The sequence below is a fragment of the Sciurus vulgaris genome (genome assembly GCF_902686455.1).
Source record: "Sciurus vulgaris genome assembly, chromosome: 1".
Classification (NCBI taxonomy): Eukaryota; Metazoa; Chordata; class Mammalia; order Rodentia; family Sciuridae; genus Sciurus; species Sciurus vulgaris.
Window position 1 is genome coordinate 77654452 of NC_136461.1, and position 26060 is coordinate 77680511.

Genomic DNA, 26060 nt, shown 5'->3' on the forward strand with positions numbered 1-26060 from the left:
CGCCTACAGAACCATGAGAAATAAATGCTTGTTAAGCCACCTGGGCTTTGTCATTTGTTGTAGCAGCTCATGTCTCCTTGCATCTCTCACTTTGTACTGTCTCAGAGTGGGCCCTGTGCATAGCTTTCTTGGCATCAGCATGAGGGTTTGAGAGGAAATGCTTGGCAGATGTTTGGAATGTATAGTAAAAGTGTGATTCTTGTTTATCTGTGTGTGTTACATTTCAGAACATAGGAAATTCTGATGGTCCTTATGGTAAACATTTTTTTTGGACAGCACTTTAGACTCTCCTAGGGGACTTACTGTTTAAATCCCCTAGTAAATCAGATGGGATCACATTCCGTTGGATTTAGAGGTAATTGGTATAATCAAGGCTGTTGACATAAATTGACTAAAAATGAATTGAGAATAGAGTAAAACCAAGAAAAGTTTTGTATACAATATAGACTTGATATTATGAGCTTAGTATTAGGTAAATGGGTTATAGAAAAATAACATATATTTACCACTATTTGCATATGAGCATGAGTGTATTCATAAAGACAATATAAGTAGTCACTCAAATATTTGTCTCCTTTTCTCAGGATACAAGTGTTCTATATCTTACGATTGAGAAAAGGTATCAACTTTCTGTAGTATGGGAAGTTCTGGCAAGTTCAGGAAGAACAATATTATAAGAGGAAAAAGCTGTATTTCTCTGCAACAGGCTCATGTTCTTTCATTGTCAGCCCAGGACCCAAATCTGCCTTCAGACCAAGGTTTCCCATTCCTACCTTACTCACGCATCATGCAGTGAGCATGTGGTTTCAGGGACAGCAGTGACCGGTGTTAACTGACCTCTGTACTTGCTTATCTGAGGGCAGATGGGAGCTGTGTAAATAATAATAGTGGGTATGGTACTATAGTGAACATGTTTGAGAACAAAGTTGTTACATACTCTTATAACAATACACTAGGAGCACATGTAAGACTTTTGTATTACTGATAAGGAAAAGCCTACTCTATTCACAGAATGTATTATGAAGTCTGTGAGATGGAATTTTAATTTGTTTTTCTTACTTGACATGAGTTTTAAATCCCTATGTATTTACAAACCTGGCAGATGGGATATATTTTCTTCAAGCCATTATTGTAAACAAACAAGTAGCTTAGAAAATTTTTCAGCTATGTATCTGCTTGATTTCAAGGCAACTCAAGCTGGTTCTAAGCAAGCTCCAAAAATTGTGTATAAATGTGTGCATGATAAAATTTTATTCTGTGTAGTACATGTATTGTCTAAGGACCATAATGTTAAAAGTTTTATATAAAGATGTACGCATTCATTCCTCTTTTTACTTATCTTTAGTTTCCAATTTTCTGTGTGAACAGATTTGACTTATGTAATCTTTAAATTACTAAAATATCTTCATATCTACAAGTTTCTATTCATATATGACATATTTTATACAGCATTTGAGCTTCTGAAAAATTGTTGAGACCTTGAACTTTTGTAAGATAAATTATTTTTAGATGTCTTAAAAGAGCTCTGAGAAAATGAATAATCACATCTCATTCTTTTATGATTCTAGTGATCTCCATCATGTTTTCTTAAAGCTCAGTGTGCATCTGTGTATAATTTGTAAGGCTTAGGACAGAATGACTGAGCCCCAAACTCCAGAATATTATACCCAGCTCTTTGGAGAAGAAAATAGTTATGGCAGCAAATATGTTTTGAACATCTTACATAGTGTAAAGTTCCTAACAGGCAAGTGTTTGGGGCATTATTGGATACTGTGGTATTAATGTAATATAATCCCAGTGTCATTTATAGATACATTATCTAATAAACATAACATGTACATTAACGAATTAGTCAACTTTTGTATCTCTGTGACATAATACCTGAAATTTTGAACTTAAAGGAGGAAAGATTTATTTATTTATTTATTTATTTATTTAGGTGGTGCTGGGGATTGAACCCAGGGCCTTGTGCATGCTAGGCAAGCACTCTACCAACTGAGCTATATCCCCAGTGCAGAAAGATTTATTTTAGCTCATGGTTTCAGAAATTTCAGTCCATGGTCACTTGCCCCTGTTGCTTTGAGCCTGTGTGGCAGGGTTCATCATGGTTAGCGTGCTTAGAAGACTCCTGTTCACCTCTTGGCAACCAGGAAGCAATACAGAGAAGAAAGAGGAAGGGCTTCATTCCTAATCTGTCCTTCAAGGGCATGCCCCCAGTGATCTGACTGCCTTCATTAGTCCCCAACCTCCTAAAGTTTCCACTAATCTCCCAGTAGTGCCTTGACATGTGAGCCTTTGGGTACATTTCTGATTCCAACCATAGCTTTGAGTTTTAGGTTTCCAAACTAATCCCCCTAAATCCACGTCTCTAGTGGCCTCTTGTAAGTATATGGTGACTAGTGGTATATTTCAAGGGCTTGGGGCAGAGGTCAGAGTTTGGGGAGAAGGGAAGTATAAGTATCTGTGGATGAGGAGGAAGGTGGGGTGGGAGGGAATGTGTTAAGATAACTAGAAAAAAGGCCAGGAGTTGGGGAAAGAAGGGGTCATGAAACTCTGAATCTGGAAGAGACCTTAGAAATCATGACTAATGCCATCATCTTACAGAAGAGGAAGCAGAGGCCCACAATGTCATGTACTTGGCCCAAGATCACACAGCTGGTGGCCAAGCAAGACCTAGAATGCAGGTTTGCAACTCTAAGCACACTCTGTACACTGGTAGGTGCTAATAGAGCTGCAAAATGCATACCCTGGGGCTTGGAGAAGAGAAACTGTGAGAAACTAGAGAGCAGCCCAGTTATAAGCCCAGGGGCATCTTCTATGTGAGGATCAGAGTTTACCATCCCTGGAGGGCAGAGATATACGAACTAAGTGGGCAGTCAAAACCCCCGTTCAGGGCTGGGTCTGTTGCTCAGTGGTAGGTGCTTACCTCGAATGTATGAGGCACTGAGTTCGATCCTCAGCACCACATGAAAGTCAAAGATATTGTGTCCATCTACAACTTAAAAATATTAATAAAAAAAGAAAAAACCCATTCAAAGAGATTTCCCATTCCAGGCAGAGTCCAGTCTAGGATCTGTGAATTCTCAAACCACACTAGTGATAGCAGTAACTGTTACTACTTGTTGGAGATACCTGTCGTGTGCTGAAGGTTGGACTATAGACTTTATTGCCACATTTCACTTCATTTTCATATTAACTCTTTTTGAAAAATGTGGTGTTTCTAATATTTGTCAAAGGGGTTCTGGCTGATATTCAGAGTTAAGTTATTCACAATCACCTAATTTACTCTGAGAGAGTGTGCCATGATTTACACCTGTCTGCCTTAGCCAAATCTCATTAGATTTCTACCATTTTGTTGCCAAGCCAGAATGACAGATAAAAGAGCTGTCCAAATGCAGAGAGGTCAGTGTTTGCCTGGTGCAGCAAACAGCATTGTCCTAGAGGACACCCTTGGAAGTCACCTCTTTGGGACAGCAGATAACAGAAGGAATTTTCACCTAATTTCCACACATATTCCTAAGGAGCTGAACAAAGATGCCTCTGAAATGTAACTAAATCTCTGAATAGGGTTAGGGCCCACAGACAACTGCTACTGGGAGAGAAAAATCTTAGGCTCTTTATTTTTAGAAGAGTTAATGTGAGCCAGTAAGTGGCCACTGGTTTACTGTACCCACTGTGTACCAGAGTTCCCTGATGCTGTGATAGTGAGGCCACCACAGACACTTATCAAATCTAAGAGAAATTCATAGGAAGAGAGCTGGGATGTGAAGAATGGAAAAACCCATCTGATGAAGAACTATTTAAAAAGTCCATGGGTTATCAAGTATTATGGATGTCTAGCCTAAAAAATGCAGAATTTTGGGGGAAGACTGGTGCCCGTCATCATGGAGAAGGGAGGGAAGGAAAGCATTATTCATTGAATGTCTTTTCAGTTTTGCAGATATTAGATGCTTTGAGCCTGTGGTGGCTCAAAAATTCTACAAAGGAAATATGCTCACTTCCTATCAGGAGATTGGAGCTTAGTGAGAAATTATGTACTATGGGTCACTTATAGAATGCCTGAATTCAAACCCAGGTGTACCTGAATCCAGAATCAAGTAGAAGAATGAGACTTAAATTTGAGTAACTCCAGCAGCAGCGAAACTGAAACCAGTAGATATAAAGAAGTTAATTTCTCAGAATAATCCCAAAGCACTATCTAGTAATAATTGCTCTTCCCCAAATAAAATATCTTAAAAAAATAAAATCTTTACTAAGATATAATTTACCATAGCATGCTCCTGTTCTTAACACGAAACTCTAAAAGATCTTTTTAAGGTAGTGAGATCCCATTCATTGGAAATGTTTATATAGAGGAGGTTGGAAAATCTCCCAGATGTCATGAAGGAACATTCTTCTTCTGTCTCCCATGAAAGTTATACTAAGTGACTTAAACATGATTTACGTGTCTTAAATCTTGAAGGGCATAGAATAGAGAAAGTTTCAAAAGGCATTCCATTGTGCTTGTCATGTTAATTTTGGATCAACTAGGTGAGCTACTTTGAAAATACCCAGGCCTTTCGCACTGACCGTGTATGAGAATTGCAGAGGAGCTTTTAATCCACTCAAATGACCATGCAAGGGCCACCCTACGCCAGCTAATGCAGCATCTAGTTTCAGGTGCTTTTAAGAGGCTGCCCCATGCCATTATAGGGTACAGCTGTGCTGAAAACCACTTTCCTAAGCTGAGGAGAAGCTAAAGTGCTCCAGGGGTTAGAGTCGAGACCCACACCCATCCTGCCTCCTTCCCGAGCCTAATGGGGAATCAGCCACATCCAAGTTACTTCTGCTTTGGCAGCTTGCAGCTGTCCCATGAGGAGCTCTTTCAAGACGTCTGAGGCAGTGTTGGCAGTTCCCTAGAGACAGTTTGTTTCATGACCTTATAACCAGATAAACTTTGTTTGTATCTACTGCATGTGTACCAGACATTTCTGCAGAGCTTTAGGACCAAAAGGTCCTTGAGAAGAGAATTGATGTAAACTCCATCTCCATATCTGATCAGCATTCCTGCTTTCAGAATAGTTATTCTACCCATATTAGAATGTTTTGTATATTTGTACTTCACTTGTGTGGGTCTCTAGCAGATGTCTACATCAGAGGATCAGTGCTCTCTCTCTTGTCTTCTGTACTTGTACAGTCAACTGATTAGAATGTGGTCCTGTGAAAACTGAACCTGGGAGCTAGAGGAGTCAGAACTAATGGGTTTGGAGATTCTGTACAACCCCTGTGAGCGTCAGTTTCATAGTAAAAGGAGACCAGTGATTCCTGCCTGACAGTGTTACTCTGAGTCCAGCTAAAGAATGTGGTAAGCCTTACAACTGTATATTTATTGCACTCCTTCCCTCTGCTGGGTGCTGTACTAGTCCCTGGAAAAGCAAACAAAGGTTATAATCCCTGTCCTGCAAAAACTTACAGCTTAGTGAGAGAGACACAAAACCAAGCAATTGTTAAAAAGTTTGGAAGGGCAGAAATGTGGAGGATGTTCTGGGAGAATCAAAGAAGGATTAAGTAGGGTTACTAGCATGGAGATTTCAAGAATGCTTCCAACAGGCACTGATGCAGACAAAGATGTAAAATCAACAAGGAGAATTGGAAAGCAGAATGCTCCAGGCAGAGAAAACAGTGGGCAAACAGAACCTAGAAGGGGGACATTTTGATGCTGATGCTAATGGTGTTTTATTCAATTATTGCTTTCCCTTGGAAGAAATAAATGTTTATTGGGTCAAGGCTTCATTGAATTGAATTCAGAGGACAAAGCAGGTGAGAGATGTAGATTAAAACTATCATCACCTGTTTTCTTTTCTGCCTGATTTTGTGTAGATATTTGGAATATGGAAGAGGAATGAAGTTGAGTGATTTTTGTACATCATCAAAAACCCATGGTAAAAAATAGGCCTCTGTTCAGGTCAGGTGTAGTGTGTGTTTAACATTTGAGGCAGACTTTATAGTGACGCAGAAAGAATCTCTGAGGCAAAGGAGGCTGGTTTTCTCAAAGTCTTTTCAGCTCAGGAAGTCTGAATTGTAATTTAAATCAGAGAGTTGATCTACAAACTGCAGGGAGTACCGAACTGGAGTTTCTGTAGAGCCCCACAGTAATTTTTTGTGCCTGTCCCAGTTTTTCAACCATCAAAGCTACAACAGCATCCCTTAACAACTGCCTCAGTCAGTGTGTCTTGTCCTCACCCTGTTTCCTTCACAGTTGCACCATCTTAGCAATCAAGAATCACAAAGCCAGGTAACCAGTGGTGACTTCAGTCTTTCTGCAATGGTGAGTGGAGGCAGAAAGGGGACAGGAAGTATTAGGGGTACATAATTCTTGTGCTGTGGGCTTTCGTGCCATGAATTGTCACGTGTCCTGATAACATGCAGACTTCCTCTGGGCTGGGAAACAGACTGTGCCTCATACATTTTTAGCTAGTGAATCCTATCAAAAATGAATGGCCTCATCAAAAATAGTGTGATAAGCAGAGAGAGGCCCATTCTCTCTGGCATCTTCTGCTGACTGTCGACTTGCAGCACTGAACCAGAGAGTCCGTAGGGATTCCTCTCCACTGTCTGAGTACTGAGCTCTGTCCTGTAGGGGTGAGGAGGAGATATAGGAGTGGAAAGAGCTCTAAAGAGGCAACTGGTACAGTAAGAATGAAAGGGTGGGGTAGCAACGAGGGCAGCAGTGACGCATTACAGTAAGGTTAGCAACTGATTCCTGCCAGCCTAAATTCAGAGAGAACTTCAGAAACGATCTGAGCACAATCTTATTCTTTTACAGGGCAGAGACTATAGCCCATGATGAGAACTGGCCCCAAGGTCCAGCAACCAGCTGGAGGCAGGGCAGGAACTGAAACCCAACTCCCCCTCCACCTCACCTGCCCCTGCCAGATTCCCTTCTGTCATGCCTGCTTCAGTCGACCTGGCAGGAATCCTTGGTGCAAACAGGACTAGATCACCACATAGCCAGACTAGACATATTCAGGGCACATGGAGATGGGTCCCCAATAGGAAATATTTTTAAAAGAATTTGCTATTCAGTGCTTAAAAAGAAAAAAAAGGGGGGGGGGGACAGTGGTCATAGGGAAAAGCATGCTGAACTTCCTCAAACTTATTTTATGGTTTATCATTTCAATTTCAATTTTGGTTTGGAGAAACACCATGTTTTTGGCACTTGGGACCTTCATCTTCTTCCTTACTCTAACCTTCTCAGACTCAGCCCATTCACCAAAGCCTCACAGAGGCAGAGACAAGCCAGCATAGTCCCATCCATCTATATCAAGTGGCTCTACTTCACCATGTACTTTTCGGGTGAGCATCTCCATGCAGGGGATTGGTCCTGGGGCACAGGAAGGCACATTTGTCCTCCCTTAGTGTTTATAATTGAATTGAAACCTGTGCTTTCTCCACAACAACTAAATAACAGATACAGCCCTAAATATTTGAAGGCAAGCTGTAGGAATCCAAAGGCTGTGTAGTTGTCTAGAGGAACATTTGGCTTCTGCATATTCCTACTTACCCCCTAGTTCCTTATTTTCACAGTCTGGTTAAGCACATGTCATTATCATCAAAGTTAAACGTGCTGAGTGCTTGTTAAGTGTCCTGCACTTGTTGCCAGGGTCCCTGCCTGACAGTGTTCAGTCCTTGTCCCTGATGCCAATCCAATAACAAGGACACAGTTTTGAGAAAAAGGAAAAAGAAGTTTTATTGCTTTGCTAGCAAAGGAGAAACACAGGGACTCCTGTCCCAGAAGCTGTGATTCTGCCTATCAGCAGGAACAGGGGTCTTTTAAAGAGGTGGCTTAAAGGCTACATTCCATGTGTTCTCTGTTGAAGTTGTAATTCATTTGTTAATTTAGGAGATAGTTATTTCTGAGATCTTCTAGTACCATCCCCAAAGTCTGGATTACTTCATTCCTATGGTGGATGTGTGCTCAAGGACAGATAAATCTGCTTAAGATGGGGAAGAAAGGTAATCCTATTTCCCCCTTTAGAGAAGGGGGAAATCAGGGAGGAACGGGGAGAGAGGAAGAGCAAGAAACATGTTCATTTTACAAGTGGGTTGCAGTGACAGAGCAGCAAGGGATATTTTTTGTAAACAGCCCAAAAGCAATTAGTATTTTAGCCAGTTTCTGAAAACCATGAAGACAGTAACTCATAATCATATCGATGAAAAACAAATCAAGTTTATCAATGTAGGAGGTTAGGAGGATTTGTAGGTCTATGAGATCAGGCTCAAATTAACTCAGGACAAACTTGACTCTCAAGTACTTTGTGATCATTATTATTAGGCACTCCCACACAAGAACACTTCCTATTTAGCCTCCAGCTTAACTTACTTTTGGTAGGGCTAACACAAGTGTACATCTTTAGTTACATTAAAAAAAAAAGAAACATTGTTTTTCCTTTTACATGTCCATGTAGGACTGTACCTAGGCTACTCTCCTACCTACTCTCCTACCTACTCAGATGTTTAGGACTGAGTTGATTAAAACTGACCTTGTTCTTATCCACTCTTAAGGGTCAGCTGAGTCCTCAGACATCACTCTTGGGGATGCGTGTGAAGCTTCTTGGCTCCTTTAGCTTTCCTCTACCAGTGGTGCCATCTGCCAAGATGGGTCAAGGTCTGGTTGACCATATGTGGCTTCTCTTGGAAGCATCAGGGACATTTTCCTCTCTGATGACCCTCCTCTTTGCAGAATATGTACTGATTGGCTTCCTGTTTTCTAGGGTCCTCTCAGTCTCCCAAATCAGCAGATTGGGTGACTCACTGGAGTTGCAGGACCCAAGAGGTGTCCCATCATTCTCTGGGACTTGGCTGACCTTAGACGGCAAGTGCTAAAATGTTGGCTCCTCTTTCCTTGGTCCTTTTATTTCCTTGATTTTGGTCTCCAAGTTTTTGGTTTTAAACCCATCAGGCCAGTTTCACCAGTCTTAAAGTGGGAGTAACAGGTTAGAACTTCAATATCTATCATTTTACAATTACCCCTTTCATTTAATTGGGGTCAGTATTAGAACTGGAAGTCAGCATTATATACTATCTGTCCTGTAGGTGATGGCTTATTATCTCAAATTAACTCAGGTTCTATCAGAAGCAGTACCTATGCAAAACACTAACAGGCAACAGTTATAAAGTTTACAAGGAAAAATACAAAATGAAATTAACAGCAAAAAAAATTCAATTTATGTAATAGCTATGAACCAAGAAAAATGATTTTTATAATCTTAAACCTTTACTTAGTTATATCCACTATTCGAGATCTTTACAACAATTTCGATCTTTTGAACACTTTCTTTTGGGGGGTGTTTGCTGAGGTTCATAACTTTAGTACAATAACTATAATTCACAAGAATTCATCTCTTATGAACATTTCAACCTGTTATTTCCCCTGAATGAATTAAGAAATTCTTAATTCATTGAGTTGAGCCCAGAAGTTTGATAGTCACCTTTGTTTTGATTTCCAAAACAAATGTGCTTTTAAGATTCACTTAATAACTCTGGTATATAATATCCATATGTCATTTCATTTAATGATTCTAGTGGTTTGGGAAGCTCCTTTTACTTGTTGTTTTCACCCTTAATAATTATTATCATCACTAAATTCCCAGTTTGTCTTGAGACCACCCAAGCTGAGGACTCAAGTCTTTTGCTGTGTCTACAAGGACTAACCAAAGAAGGTGGGCCTAAAGAATCCAAGTGGGTGGAGCAGGATGAAGGGCTACTAGTAGAGACTGCTTTCCCTCCATTATTCCCAATACTGCTATCAAAGCCAAAAGTCTTTCATCTTAGCTTTGCTCCTTCAAGAGCCCCAGGCCAGCTTTCATGGCAGCTGTAGGTGACCATCTGACCACTGGCGAGTTCAAGAAAGCTGAACCTTCAGGTTCTTCTTTGAGTTTATGGGGCATCCTGTAGTTAGCAGATGGGAAACTGTTTCCCATCAGCTGCCTACGATCTGGTTCCTGGGCTGTGCCTTCTCAAATCAGGCCAAGGGCAAGGAGGGAAGGAAATAAAGTGAAAGACTTTACTCACTTTTCTTCCTTCAAAGGACTGTGCAGGAATAAAGAAGAAGGGTTGCAGGGAATTACCTAGCTCTTCTGTATGCTCCAGATTATTTCATTTGGGTCTTGCTGCAATGTCCAGGTCTGAGGACCAGAGACTATAAAGCTACAGGGAAAAGTGTAAACATCTTAGCATCCTCATTCCAGAATCGTGACTGAATGGAATGGACAACACCTAAGTTTTATTTATTATCAGAAGATCTGGGTGGGCTTCTTAGTGCCACTACTGTTAATGAGCTAATAATCTTGGTCAAGGAATTGAACTTCTTGAACACAAGTTTCTCCCGACTTGGGGTTGATAACAACACTAATTTCACAGGATTGTTGTGCATTTGTGGGCGTGAATTGTGATAACACATGTTGAAGTCACTGTGGAAGCTGTCAGGTGTCCTTGCTATTGTGATTCTACACACAGCTAACTTTTTCAATTGCAGGCAGATGGCTAGCTGCATGAATTTTTATATGAAAGCTGTTCATTTTGAAAACTTTTAATAACCCACACAGGAATGATAGCTTAAAATATTTGGTTGTAAAAATGGAGAAGAACTTGTGAAGTTCATGATGCCCTTCAAGTTTATTTCAGTACACATAAAAGAAGACTTGATCTTAGGTTTTCACCTGTCATTTGGTACATAAAATATCTGGGAGAAACCTTCTATGACATCAGTGTTCTGCATGGTTGAAAAACCAGTTTACATGTGCTAAGTAAGCCCTTTTTATTTTATTTTACTTTTTTATTTTGAAACAGGGTCTCACTAAGTGCTTAGAGCCTTGCTAAATTGCTGAGGCTGGCCTTGAACTTGTGATCCTCTTGCCTCAGTCTTCCAAGTCCCTGGGATTATAGGCATACACCACTGTGCCCAACTTGAATGTAGTTTATATTACTTTGCTCTAAGAATTCATATAGGAATTTCTGCATACCATGTTTTGTACTATCTTTTCAAAAATTTTGTGGGATAAGTTATGGTCAAATATCCACTCATGAACAAATAAGATGAGATTTTTGTTTGTTCGGGGTTTTTTTGTTTCCTTCTTACTGCATTTTTTAATTTTTGAACTTCTTGACACAAGTTTCTCCCATGACTGGGGTTGATAACACTAATTTCATAGGATTGTTTTGCACATGTACCACATTTTCTTGTGGTAAGAAGTTTCCTTACCACAGTTTTGCATATATATCTTCAATAAATATTCACTGAAACTGTAATATATATAGGCAATTCCTAACCACTGTTGAAGTTTAAAGGCTCAGTAAATAACTCTTTCATTCCCAAATTCAAAAGCAGTTAGATAGAAAGGAGTCAGGTTGATAGATACAAAATACCATCTTTAGTGCTGATAATGCTTTTTAAAGAATGTGATTCTGGGTCTGCCGCCAAGGGAGCCTTCTGAAATTTCATCCCTGAATTGGGTAGACTTACCCACCCTTTCCCTGGCACAGCAGGACAACAGAAGCCAGCAAGCTGCAGGGAAAGCCACCTATACCCACAGGAGAGGGATCCAGAATTCATCACCTCTGCACAAAGGCAGACCCCAGAGAGAAGAGCAAGATGGAATATTCAGGGAGAGAGCGAGCCCAGATGAATTCTTTTAGGGAGTTCCCTCCAGGTGATGTAACCTGAGGAGGCCTTTAGCCCCTGCTCAGTAAGCACATTGAGTGGGGAGGGAAAAACAACATTGCTACAGGGAGAATTGAATCTCAATGGCCCTTCTGCCCAGCTCTATAGAGGCAATTGTTTCCTGGTGTTTTAACTGACCCCATCGCTTTTCACTTCTGGCCCCCTTCCTACCTCTGAAGCTTATTTATGGATTATGTGTGGATTAATGCATTTATTTATGTTTCTGGGGCCTCATACATGCTAAACAAAGTGTTCTACCACTACCTCCCCAGCCCTTCTGGAACTTCTTTAAAAAGCACCTTTCAAAAAATCAATCCTTATTTGACTAAAAAAATGAAAGGATTCCTCTTCATAAAGTGCCAGACACCCTCTGGTGAACATGAGGTAGCCCAGAACGTTTTGCATGGCAGCTATCAGCTCTGAAAGCCATGCATCGCAGCTGCTGAAGAGTAGAGCCACTGCTGTCACTGAAAGGAGTTGATCATTGTGGCCATTACTGATTGCTCAGCTTTGAAAGTCGATTTGTGGTGCTTAACAGCCAGAACCCCATAGTCCCATCCCACCCTGCCTGTTCTTTTCTACATTCTTTAACTTGTGTGCCTGTCCAGGGAACAGTTTTACAGGATTTCAGTAGACTGTGATTACCAGGTGTCTGCTCTGTGTCCTTTATGTTGGTGTTCTTAGCTAAACTTTTGGGAGCTGATTGTTACCCAGAACCTGGGAATTGGGCTTCTTTAGAGAAGACTGCCTGTGTGTGTTGTGCCAGGTTGTTCTCAGATGGGCTCTGGGGTAAGACCAGTTCCTGTGCATGCATTTGTAGCAGCACTGGGTAAAGACTCCGGAAGTGAAGGGTTATAGCTCTACCCTGCTGAGTCATCTGGGCTCAGCCTTGCTGGCAAGGGCTCCCAAGCTGCATTTAGTTTGCTTTTCCTGCTGGTTGCATTCCAGTGGCTGTCAATGGCTCTATTTTGCAGGTCTGGGAGGACTCATGTAGAAATGGAATAGATCTAGGTAGAGCCCAGCAAACTCTGTTTTTATCTATCCCAACTCATCTTAATTCAACTGTTACTTCTTAGTAAACACCAGAATGGGTAAATCAGCCTCCTCCAAACCAACCTGTCAGCCTTTATTCATGCAGGGAGGCTACTGTGATTTGTCATTGTGAGAACACAGAGGGTCCCAAAGGACTCCCCATCCATCTTCCAGGTTGCTGGACTTCCTGTCTTCCACTGTGCCTTTATGCATGAGTGACAGCAACCTTCACTCCCTTTTGTTCCCAATCGCCTGGGATGTGCATGAACAAGGAAAATAAATGCCAAAGAATAGACGAGTAGTACGTGAAATTTTGTTTTGGAACTTGAAAGCTAAACACTTCAGGCCAAAAAACATATATCTTTTCTCTCCCTGGCCTTATGTAACCTCACACTTAATTTATACCACCTCTTTAAAATCTTTTGTTAACCTTTCCTAAATTTTTTCCCTCCTGTGAAGTACTTTAGTCTTTTCCAGCTCTGAATCAGTCTCTCCCTTTATGAGATCACTTTCTTTTCTGAACAGTTGAATCTTTAAAAATAAGCATGCTGTTGCAGAGCATGGTGACACATACACACCTGTAATCCCAGGGACTGGGGAGGCTGAGGCAGGAGGCTGGGAAGTTCAAGACCAGCCTCAGCAACTCAGCAAGACCCTGTCTTAAAATTAAAATTTTTTAAAAAATTAAAACAAAACAAACAAAAAAAAAAAACTAGGGAAGTAGCTCGGTAGTAAAGCTCCCTAGTTCAACCCCTCTACCTCCCTCTCAAAAAAAGCAATTCATTCCCATAATATGGAGGAAGGAAATAAAAAGTTAACAGCTCTACAAGGTGAATCACAAGACACTAAGCAAAGAATCATAGAGATCTGAAATTCCATGAGGATGTTTTTCCTTAAACTTATTACACACTTAAAACTTACATTTTTAAATGAACTAAACTTAAACTTGTAGTATTATTCACAGTCTCACATGATTGCCCTGTTTCCTCTTTTTGTTTTTTTCCTCTCTCTCTGTTCTGGGGATTGAACTCAGAGGGTGCTTAACCACTGAACAACATCCCCAGACCTTTTTATTTTTTGGTAAAAAAATAATAATAATAATAATTTTACTAAGTTGCCAAGGCTGGTCTTGAACTTGTGATCCTCCTGCCTCAGCCCACTGAGTTGCTGGAATTAGAGATGTATGCCATTTTGTCCAACTGCCCAGTTTCTTAATTGCAAATACTTTATGGATGAGAAAACTAGTGTATCTTTAAAATATAGCCAAAGCCCCCGACAAAGACAACTACCAAATGAATGCTTGAGAGTGTGATTGGAAGAGTTTATCCAGTATTTGTTGCTTGTCTTCTGTGTATCAGGCAGTTAGAATCTGTTAGATGACAAATGTGTAAAGATGAATAAGACACAGTCTCTCCTGAAATCATGTATAGTCTAGGCTGTTGAGTAAATAGTAATTATATGCTGATGATTAGCCTAATAAACTGAATAAACTAGGATGGAAACTCAAGAGAGGCCCAGCTAACCCTACCCCGGAGTGGGATGGAACACAAATAACTTTTCTCTAAGGACACATTGAGTTTGAATTTTAAGTGAACCAAATCTTTGAGATTAGGAAGGGGCCCTGGAAGACAATCTAACACAGTCTTTCTTTTATAGATAAGGAACCTGAGACCTAGAGGTGTTCATTATCCTTGCTGGGATCCAGCAGCTCATCAGTGTCAGAGCTAGAGCTCTGTTAGAACTCTCCTGCTTCTGCTAGAAATAGAGCTTGGGCCACTCATATGTTCTTCTCATGGAAATAATTGTTTTGGGGAAATAGAATCAACATTTGAATATAAATTCTCATGGAACTGCCTGGTTTTTATAGAGTTACCTTTATCATAAATCTTGGAAGGATTGCCTGTTAAAATTTTTCTTTTGTAGAAACCTAAAGTAATAACTCTTCTGGTACATGAACTATTTACATTAATATTTCATTATGAAGATAATAAAAAACAGAAGTCTAAAAAACCTGTTTATTGGTTTTTGTTTTTGTTTGTACTGGGGATTGAACCCAGGGGCAATTAATTTCTTAGTCAAATTCCTGGTCCTTTTTGTTTTGAGACAGGGTCTTGCCTAAGTTATTGAGGCTAGACTTGAACTTTCAATCCTCCTGCCTCATCCTCCTGAGCTGCTGGGATTATAGACATGTACCACTGCACCCAACTAAAACCTGTTAATTGCAATAGTTTTTGGCCTTTGGGTAATTTAAGAATTATAAATCATTACACCAAATACATCAGAACATCACACAACATAATTAGGCAGATAAAGGAAGAAATGAAAGAATCTTATTCATCTGTTGCTGAGTACAGATCCTGGTACCCAATAAAAACTTAAGAAATAGCATTGAATACTTGAATGTTGAACCCTTTGTCCTAGATTAACCTTTTCTATAAAACATTACATTCTCACCAAACTTTTGTTTTTAATTCTGTTTATAAAGATTGGTTAAATGATAGTGGTATAAGCTTTTGACCTTATACAGGTACTTAAAAGGTGAGTTCCTTCAAGTTTATACCTACATTTTTTTTTTTTCCATAGGCCCACCAAACACTTATAAATTAATTTTATCCTATAATTTGTAATTCCCGATTTGTAGAATTAAATGAACCAGTCTAATACCATCAGGAAGAAATGTTTGAATGCTTTTCTTTCTTTTATTTTCCTAATATGATTAGGTGGACAGTCTACAAAACAATAGGTGTTTTAGAAAAAGACAGCAGTTGCTGGGTGTGGTGGTGCACACCTGTAATCCCAGCAATCTGGAAGGCTAAGGCAGAGAATTACAAATTCAAGAGCAACCTGGGCAGTTTAGTAAGACCCTGTCTCAAAATAAAAAATAAAAAGGGCTGGGAATGTAGCTCAGTAGTCAAGCTCTCTTGGGTTCAAGCCCCAGCATCATAAATAAATAGGAGATGGATACGAAGGAAGAAAAAGGAAAGAAGCGGGCGGGGGGGGGGGGGGGTGTTGGAAAGTATAATTATTTCTTAAATTTAAGACTTGTTTTTGTTTGTTTCAGTTTTATAGAACTTGTTCTAGGCCAGCAATGTCTTTAAAGTAGGGTTGGTTAGGACCTGTCTAGAGCCAGCTCCAGTTCACCTGGTATCATTCATTCTTGCCAGTTTAAAAAAAAAAAAAAAAAAATGGGGACTGGGGTATAGCTCAGTGGTAGAGCACTTGCCTGCATTCTCACAACCCTGGGTTTGATGCCAGCACTGAAAAAAAAAAAAAAAAAAACAAAAAACAAATAAACCCACAACTCTTATATGTGTGTATACCCACATATTTGATTTTGCTTCCTAGACTATCACTTTTTAGCCTTTTAACTTCATGAGGACATAATGTGTTTTGTTTTGTTCTGTTTTTCGCACCAGGGATTGAACCCAAGAGCACTTAAATACTGAGCCACATCTCCAGCATTGTTTTAAAATATATATATATATATATATTTTTTTTTTTTTTTATTTAGAGACAGGGTCTTGCTGAGTTGGTTAGGGCCTTGCTAAATTGTTGAGGTTGACCTTGAACTCACGATCTTCTTCCTTAGCCTCCCGAGCCCCTGGGATTGTGCCACACTTAACGTTTGTAAGTTTGTTGTATTTTTTTCCCCCACTTGAAAAATTGAGAAAATAATTTATTAAATGAAATGATCTTGTAGAACCCCTCCCCCAGTGTGCGCAGCACATGCTTCAATTTCAGTAAATTATAGTTTGAATTATTTCGCTTCATTTCCTGTGGATATGTTGTAAAGCATTAAGAGCCATAAAGCCAAACCTGTTTTGTATTGAGAAAAAATTATCCCATTCTTTCCAGAATATAACAAGGGTATGATAGATCTCTTCCACCCCACCCCCACCCACTTCTCTTTCTCTTTACTCTTTTGGGGCTCTGGTAAGCACTTTTGCAGCAGCAGGTTTTAGTGATTAATTTCTAGGCCTGAACCTAAGCATTATTGACTACAATAAAAACTACAAGTCCCAAGAGTCAATAAGTATTGATGTTGGTTTAAAGCCAATGGATGAATGATGTTTAATATATTAAATATTAAAGGCAGAAACTTATGGTTTGGTGAGTGCTGCTGATGCTGCCAATTAAAACAGCCAGTTTGATTTACAGAAATTTAATTTTATCTGGATGCCATCTATTTCATCTGACAGTTACTATATAATAATGATAAAATACTGTTAAAGGCCCATATGATTTTCTAAAATTCTGTGTGAATGGAATAATAAAAAAATGAAAATAACTTCAATATTTAATGGTCTAAATTTTTTGATGGGTGGCCAAATTTGCATCTTTAATGTTACATGAATTCTTACAATTTTAGAGTACTGTAAACTATCTTTTTAAAAGATAGTACTAAGACAATGGAATAAAAGAAATCAGGTGGGAATATATAAATAAATACCCTTCTCCCTTTGTTTTTGTTTTTCTGTAATTTCCAAAATATCATTCAAAGACCTGATATAGTCATTTTTAAGGGGAATATTTTTAGAAAATACAAAGATTTCTGATTATGCCACCATTAAACTTGCATTAGTGTGTTGGCTTCACATCTGCCACTTCAAGTAAGTTTTTAAAATCATACTTGATATATTACAGTCCCCTAAATTCTGCTTAAGTATAGGTTGTTGAAACACAGCGTACATTTGATCATCAATTATTTGAACCTTCTATACATTTCTAAAAAGTGAAAATTGTGGGTTAAGACTAAATCTGAAACTTTCTATCTTAAGATAGTAATTTTTTGACTATCAACCCAAAAACACCAATTATTGCATTTTAGAAATGCACAGAGCCGCTAACTCAGGTCACCTTCATTTTGTGCCAGGAAAACTCTATGTATTTCTGTATATATATGAACTCATTAAATCCTCACATTGACCGTATGTGACAGGTGACCATTACTATTCTTACTACCACAGCACTGCTACATTTCATAAGGAAACCGAAGCACAGAGAGATAAGTAAGTTGCCCCAATTCATGTAGTGAGTAAATACAAAGTCAAAAGTTGAACCCTCCCAATCTGGCTGTAGGATTTTGTCTCATAATTATTGCACCTACAACTAGATATGGACTCTGTTTCCACAGACTTCTACAGACTTGCAAGTATAATGTATGTTTGAGTAATATTCTGAAAAATGTTATTTTTTAGAATTTTGTAACCTACAGTTTTCCCATACTTGAGATATCTGAATTATTGCAAATGATGTATTCATTGGCTGTGAGCAGGTGAATAAGAGGAATTGTGTTGTGTGTTGAGATTATTGCCAGTTGAATCCTAGTTTTCTCAAGAGTTTTAGCCCCCAAACAACCGTTGATGAATTTGTCTCTGATTCCCTTCTTTTCCCAGTTTACAAATTAGAGGAATTCTTCCATGAGTTCCCCCAGACAAAGTTAGTCATTTCCTGTCCTGTGATCCCACAGCATTTTGTTCATACTCCATATTTTAAGTAAATACTCTTTTGTAATTAATCTGTTTATATGTCACTGCTTTCCACCCCCACCCTTGCTTCCAAGAGTTCTTCAAGAGCTGGAACCAGGTCTAATTTATTTTTGTCTGCCACCAGCCTGTTGACAAGCGAATGAATCATGTTGCCAGAGAGGTGAAGGGACTTGCCCAGAGTCACAGGCCTGAAATGTGAGCAGCTTTCGAAACTCATCTGATACTTGTCACTCACTTGGTGCCAGAAATGTTTTAAGTGATTTGAATACTTGCAAAGGGGTTTCCGACCATGTTCCTTTAGACTGCTGATTTATAAGGATGAGAAGATGGTGAGGAGGAGGAGCATAGTGCCATGGCCACTGATGCTGCCGTTCTCATTTAGAGGATCAAATGAAATGATGCTGTGAAAGCTTTGAAACTGGTCAAGCCCCTTAGATAAGTATGTGTATTGCTGTGCCTCTGACCTGTTACTCTTCACATGTGCCTTCTAAGTATTTCACAGTCATTATCTCCTTAACTTTTTGAGACACCTCTGTGAGGTAGATGATCTCATTGCCATTTCACAGTGGAAGGAACTGAGGAACCAGGTACTTCAGCTATGATCACAAGTGGCTGAAAGGGGACTGGAATCCAGCAAGCATACTGGCTTGTTTCCAGTACAGCCACCAGAATAAGGCCACATAGTCCCTCAGGGTGTGTCCTGGTCATCTTCTGATGTCCTGGGACTCTGGAAACCTCTGAAATGAGGCAGGAAGAAAATACAATGAGAGATGAGAGCCAGGCTTCTCTAGGGCCAATTATATATATATGTGTGTGTGTGTGTGTGTGTTTAGCTGTTAGTCAGATTTTTCATTTTATCACAACACAGGGCTTGGACACCAAACGCTCCATAAGATAAAGTGAGCAGTTTGGTTTTGAAGTGGCCAACCACCATCTGCTGTTGTAACTGTCAGCTGCTGAGTGGGAATCCTGTAGGTCTGGCGGGAGGAGCTAACCTCTGCATTGCTTTTGTCTCAATGGGGAGTTCCTCACTGTGACTCTCAGAGGAAATGAAGGCTGATAAATCCAGCTGCTGCTTCCTGTTCCTATAATTCTGAGATTTATTTATTTTTTAAGAGCAGAATGCTTTATTTTTAAACCAGTGGAAAATACCCTAACCTGTTCCTTATTAGTATTTCCTTAAAAAGTGGATGTATTCACTTAAGCTCTAAGGACTATGTGTATGTGTGAAAGAGAGAAAGAGAGGGAGAGAGAGAGAGAGACTCATGATGCCGCCTGAGATGGCTCAGTTTTCTGTTTTTCAACAACAGGATGAAAACCAATTAAGGCAGATTTGACAGGGCAGGAAGTTCTATGTGAGGTTGATGACAGAGTTTGATTTAGGGGAGGCCTGCAATTTGTATCTGTGGCGTTACTATCTCTCACCCTGTGCTTGTGCAATTCAGGTCTGGTTTTTCTTCTGCTTGTGATTGTGACATTAGTGAATAAACACCTGCATCCTCTAAGAAATGTACTACTTCCTCAAATTCCGTCATTTACACAAAGCAGCCATTAGGATGCTAGGATGCAGTTTGGTGGCTTGGATTGTGTGACTAGTGATTCCATAGCTAAAAGTAATGTGTAGAAATATTTTCCCTAATGCCACATTTTTTTTTTTTTTTTCATTTCCTACTTTAAGAGATAGAGAAGGCATATGGGGACCAACGGTGCATCTTTCAGGAGCACTGAAGGAAATTTATTTGGCAAAGTAGAATTCTAAGAATGAGGTAAAATACCAAACCTCTTCACAGAGTAAGAATCTTAGCTCTGAATTAAGCCTTTTAAGCCCTTTCTTTATTATTTGTAAAATCACAACTAAGTTACTACTCTGTTCACAAAGAGTAACAGTACATATTTTACCCTTTGAATGTCAAAGTTACAGTTAATATTAAAAGATTTCCGAATAAAAGGAAATCTTCATGACCTAAGTTTAAAGAAGGGCTTATCCTGAATATTTGGTCTGTGTTTGATAACAGCTTCTGATGATGATAAGTAAAGAATTGATACATTGATGCTCATAGGAGGCCCATCTAGCACACTTGATGTCAGAGGTCTCTTTCCATTTGTAATCTCTGTTCTGCCATCTCCTTGTTGCAGCTGTTTCTTGGCTATAAAATGAAGTTCACATTATTTCTTTGTCTCTCAGTATTTGGTAGAGATCAGGTGCCTTGGACTCAGTGAAAGTGCTTTCAAAAAATCAGACTGATGATAAAGGTGTGAAGTGATGTTGTCATTAAATAGCAGTTAGGTAGTAAGTTGTAGCTTCATTTTTTAAACTTTGTTCCTGGTGTCCTGAGGTAGCCTTTGAACCTAACACGTTGTCTCCCTTGCTTTAAAATTTCATCTAAAATTTATAAACTGGGGGATTTAATTTAATTTGTGCTAATCTCTGATTTAAAGCGAGAGAACAGGGCAACTGTGGGTTTAGTAGTCAGTCAGGTCTGGAGTGAATCCTGGTTCACCATACATTAGCCATATGACTTTTTGGCAAATTACTCAAACTCTCTATCCCCCAGTTTCCTCTCAGTAAAACTGAAACTATAATCCTACTGCTCAGGCGGACAATTTAATGAGCCAAGTATGTGGGTGCTGGGTTCCTCAATAGAGATAATTTTCTTCCCGCCTTCCCTGCATGTTTTCGGAGCCCGGGTGTTGAATGGAAGGCACAGCCGAAGACTGCCCTGTGAGGACACCAGCATACTCTGCACCTCCCCTCCCCTTCCCTCTCCATACTGTGGCCAAGGAAATTAGAAGTAAATGGAGCTACTTAGGTAAACACTGACACTCTCCATAGCAATAAATCACTGTTTCTTTTCCCACCTTCCTTTCAGTATGATCTGACTTGAGTTCTTTGAATGTTTAACCTTCCCAGGGAGTTTCTCTAGTGAGAAAGTTAGGCCTGTTTGCCTAACTTAATATCCAGAGCTGCTCACCCCTGGGCCAGGGGCTATGTCGTGTGGGTGGGGTGAATTACATGGGATGTGGAATTGTTTTGCAAGGTATCTTTTTTTCCTTTAGTCTTTCCCCAGAAAGGACCCTATTAAATTTTAGGACTGACTGAGTTAGGTAGTGGCTAGCAAGGTTAATGTTCACCAACTTACTGAAGCGAAAAGCAAACACTATATATCCAAACTAAGAACTTCTATCAGAATTGGAATTCCTTGGTCTTAATTGTCTTCTGAAGGTGTGAATAGTAAGCATCCTATATATGTGAGTTGAAGGTCCTAGTGGAAATATTGATAGTATTCAACTTGCTTCATGCAAAAAAACATCTCTCTCTCTTTTTTTTTTTTTTTTTGGTGGTGGTGTTGGTATTAAGAATTGATCCAGGGTCACACGACCACTTGGCTATATTGTCAGCCATCCCACCCCCCCACCTGCTTTTTTAAATTTAGAGAAAGGATCCAAGTTGCTAAGGCTGGCCTCAAACTTTCAATCTTCAGCGTGGGATTACAGGTATACCCCACTGTGCTTGGCCTCACCCTGCTATTTTCAACTTCTACTTCCCTACTCCTTTCCCATCCTTAAAAGTATATTCTTCCATCAGTCCTTCCTTCCTCCTGCTGTTGTCCTAGCCTTTCTCTCCCCAGGCAGGTTTTGAGAAATGAATATTCAGTATTCACTTTCTCACTTGATCTTTGCATGTTATGATCCAGGCTTCACTGAAAGAGTTCTTCAGGAGTCTCAGGTGGCTTCTGGCAGGCACTTTTACTCCTGACTGCAAGACTAGTTTGTGATAGGGGTTGCTGCTCACCACTCTGTTCCTGGAGTGCTTCCCTGCTGTGGCTCCCAGGACAAGCCTCTCTTCCTAGTTTCTTGTGTGTTCTCTCTTTGGGTGATCTCACTTTCCATACACTGATTAGTCATAAATCAAATTCTATCCCAGAGCCTTCTCTTCAGATTCAGATCGACTATCTCTACTTAAAAAAATTATTACATCAATCCTCATTATCAAAACTGAAAAATTGCCAATTGTGGTGGTGCACGTCTGTAATCCCAGCCTCAGCAGATTAGCAAGGCGCTAAGCAACTCAGCAAGACCCTGTCTTGTGAATAAAAAAAATTTTTTTTTTTTTGGGTGCTGGGGATCGAACCTAGAGCCTTGTGCTTACAAGGCAAGCACTCTACTGACTGAGCTATCTCCCCAGCCCCGTGAATAAAATTTTTAAAAGGACTGGTGCTGTGGCTCAGTGGTTAAGCCTCCCTGGGTTCAATCCCAGTTCCCCTCCACCCCACCCCACCCAAAGAAACTGAAAAATTGAGTTTACCTGGAAATCTCCTTGACTCTCTTGACTAGGAACCTATCTGTAGTCTTTCCTCTCTCCTGTCCCACTTCTACACTCTGGACAGAGTTCTTTCTAAAATGAACCACTGATCTCATTGCCCCTCTTGTTAAAATCCTTCAAAGTTTTCTAATTTTCATCTGACAGTGTCAGTTTCCCTGAACCCTACTCCTGGAAAATCCCCCACCCACATCCTTCTTTAAATTTTTTTAAAATTTACCCCCTCTTTGTGTTCTGCAAAACCACAAACCACCACCTTGCTTTTCTAAGACAAGACCCATCTCCATCATTTCTCCTGACTGAGACACAGGTGACTCCTGTTTACCTGCCTCTATAAAATGCTAGGTCTCTGGTCCCCACTCTTCCTTTAAGACAGCCCTCATTAATGACTTTTTTTTTTTTTTTTTTTGCAACAGGCTGAATAAAATCATCTCCTTAATTTCCAGTGCAATTTTGTTTCTCACTGGTCTTATTCTGTGGACTTTTTTATAGTTATTATAATGTCATTTTATGCTTATTTTAATATATTTTAATATTGTACTAATTTATAACACATTATAGTGTATAAATTATTGGGGTTTTATTATTTATTAGTATAAAACCCTTTTATGTTGAGATCTCTACTCAAGTCTTTCAGTAGTATTTGTTAAAATACTAGAATTCTAGTTAAGGATTGGCTGTAAAGTGTGTCCAGATCTTTTTATTTCTAGATACTTTTATTTAAGAAGCATTTTTAGTAGTCAGATTTTATTAGTTAGGATACTAGCTGCACTAGTATAATGAAGACTCTCCCAAACAGAATGGCTTAAGTAAGTTAGATGTTTATTTCCTTTTCTCAGAATAGGGTAGGTATGAGCAGCCAAAGTCTGGCAGAAAAGCCCTGCCACACTTCACACGTGGGCTCCAAGGCTGTGCCTACTCTCCCCATTTCAAACCAGCAGGAAAAAGAGAAAAGAAAGGCCAACACAAATAACCTTGTCTTTTGGAAGGTTACCAGGAAGTTGAACTTGAACTTCTCACATCCTTTGGTCCATCTTCCCTGCATGATCATAACTGGCTGGGAATGAGACTGGGGATAGTTACCTGTACAAGGGCATTGGTGCACACCCAACTGAACTGTGTGGTGGCAGCAGTTACCAAAAAGTAGAAAAGGAGAGTGGTTTTCGGGAGATACTTTAGTGGTCCTTATCACAAAAATGAAAAATTATTTTGATTAAAAAGTCAACATGGGAAGAAATGAGGTCTTTGTTTTTATTTTCAAACACATCTAGACTACTCTGAAAGTTTCTGCAGTTAACATTTGTAGTTAATAGGATTCAGTGCTTCTTTTTTCCTTCCCCTTGTAGCTCTTGTCCTCAACCATGCATTTGTGGTGAAAATTAGTGGTACCAGATACATGAGTATATGTAGACTTGGAGCATGGAATTTCTCTCTACACTCTCCGCTTATGTCTTTGCCCATATTTTTATACTCATAACAATTTTTAGAGTCATTTTTATCACCATATTAAAAAAATTTTTCTGGAAAAAAGTTTTGACTATTCTCTAAGTAGAAGAGTTATCATTCCATTTCCACCATCTTGTGTTCTTCTGAGGAGTGTAAATAAGCCTCTTCTATCAGTGTGTTGCATAATTTGGGTTAATTTCCTAGCCAGTTTGCCCTGGCACATTAGTAACAGAATGAATACAAAGTGGGCAAAATGCAAATCCTCTCAGCCCATGGCACAGGGCATCCTCCAGGGTGGGCAGCTTCAGCTGTTTTCCATTTCATGCACAAGGAATGCTCTCTCTTTCTACATACATAGAAAACATTAATACATACACATACATGTATACATATTTGGGAAATGCTGTTTAGATGGCTTACATTTCATCATTTTTTAATTCAAATAATCGTATGCAACATACTACAACCACAATAAAATGTCAAAGTAATCCACCACCTGGAATGGGCTACAGTGTAAAATATCTAAGGTATCATGTATCTACAGATTGTATGACTTAAAAAAAATCTAGACTTGCGCTTATACATTCCCTTTACATATGGCATCAGGTATTTCTAGCCCATGTGACTGCTAGTAATACCTGGGTTTGTTTGTTTGTTTGTTTGTTTGTTTGAAAGAGTCCCTGTTTATACCTTATCCCGACATCTCGCCTTGTCTGTTATTCTCAAAAGTTTTCCAGTTTGGACAGTAAGTTGTATCTTTATTATATATTCCTGGTTTCACTTACCGCAGTTTTCTTGACATTCATATGCTTTACTATCATTTTAAATAGTATGATTATTTAAATAATTCTGGGCAGAATGTAGTGGTCCTTGCTCCATCTCTTCCAGAACATTTAACGTAAGCATGGACAGATGATTTAAGCTCTGGGAGGGCAAAGTCCTTTCTCTCTCTCTCTCTCTCTCTCTCTCTCTCTTTCTCTCTCTGTCTCTCTCTGTGTCTCTCTCTCTCTCTGCAATCTATATACAGCTGGCATCTCATTTATTACCTAAGTAAAACATTTGTGAACCTTTTGTGAGGCTCGATAGCTTCAATGACAAAGGTTTTGTGAAGTCTGTGATGGGGCAAGATTAATTATTTTCAACCAAAAATACCTAATATCTAGCATAGTGTGTAACATCTGAGATGAATTGATGAATGAACAGTCACCCTGAGTCTCATATCTCTTAGCATTAGCAGTCTCTGTCTAAATGATACTGGTCCATCATGACATTTGATGTTATTACAATTGTAGTGCTAATGTGTGATGTGTATAAAGTTACACAAACAAGTAACCTGTTTCTTAGTTACAATGTTTTATTTACAGTCTTGTGCTTTTATGAGGAAAAATCAAGGTAACGTTTAGTCACTCTAAAAATTGTTACATCTCAGATGGGTAAATTTTGTTACTATAAGATTTAGACCTTAGTTTATGTCAAATTTCTGATATGTTGGACTGGGATTCTCAATGGATATACCAGGAATGGGTTTCACATGTCAAAAATATTGGTTAATTTGAGAGGGGTCTGATTGTGCTTACCCCTCCTCAGTTTACCTCAGAGTGTGAGTAAGTATAGTCCTTTCATCTATAGACCATGACGTGAAATGAGCTGGGAAGCTTAATTATTACCTCTAGTATTAAAATAGCAGGTGCTTAAGTATAGGTATGAGTATGCAAAACAGTTTTTCAGAATGTTGCCTTGAGGGTCGGATAGCCCTCGATAGCAGAGTGCTTGCCTAGCATGTACAAAACCTCAGTGTGTTAGTCAGCTGTCACTAACCAAAATATCTGAGAACAACTTAGAGGAGGAGAAGTTAATTTGGGGCGCAAGGTTTCAGAGGGGTCAATCCATGGTCAGCCAACTCCACTGCTCTAGGGCTGAGGTAAGGAAGAACATCATGGCAGAAGGGTGTGGAGGAGGAAAGCTGCTCGGCTCTTGGCAGCTGGGAAGCAAGGAGAGAGCAAGGAGCCAGGGACAAGATGTAGTCCCCAAGAGCACCACCACCCACCCACTGGTGTACCTTCTCCAGCCA

General features: G+C 39.5%; 1 protein-coding gene and 1 long non-coding RNA gene across 8 annotated transcripts in view; one reads left to right on the forward strand and one right to left on the reverse strand.

Moving 5' to 3' along the window:
- The window catches only part of LRRC8D (leucine rich repeat containing 8 VRAC subunit D), a 122348-nt gene that overhangs the window by 75159 nt on the left and 21129 nt on the right, over positions 1-26060 (forward strand). For 5 of the 7 annotated variants that reach the window (XM_079151078.1, XM_079151082.1, XM_079151081.1 and 2 more), the window contains exon 3: positions 20906-21032. The exons of the other annotated variants lie outside the window; for them this stretch is intronic. In XM_079151078.1, coding sequence (XP_079007204.1) covers positions 20918-21032 — 115 coding nt within the window. In that variant the 5' untranslated portion in view covers positions 20906-20917. The remainder of the gene's footprint in view (positions 1-20905; positions 21033-26060) is intronic. 7 annotated transcript variants of the gene reach the window in all.
- LOC306668304 lies at positions 2022-18532 on the reverse strand. Its single transcript, XR_013765845.1, has 2 exons — positions 11180-18532; positions 2022-11111 (listed from the first exon to the last, which is right to left on the reverse strand). It is a non-coding gene; the product is annotated as an uncharacterized lncRNA (long non-coding RNA).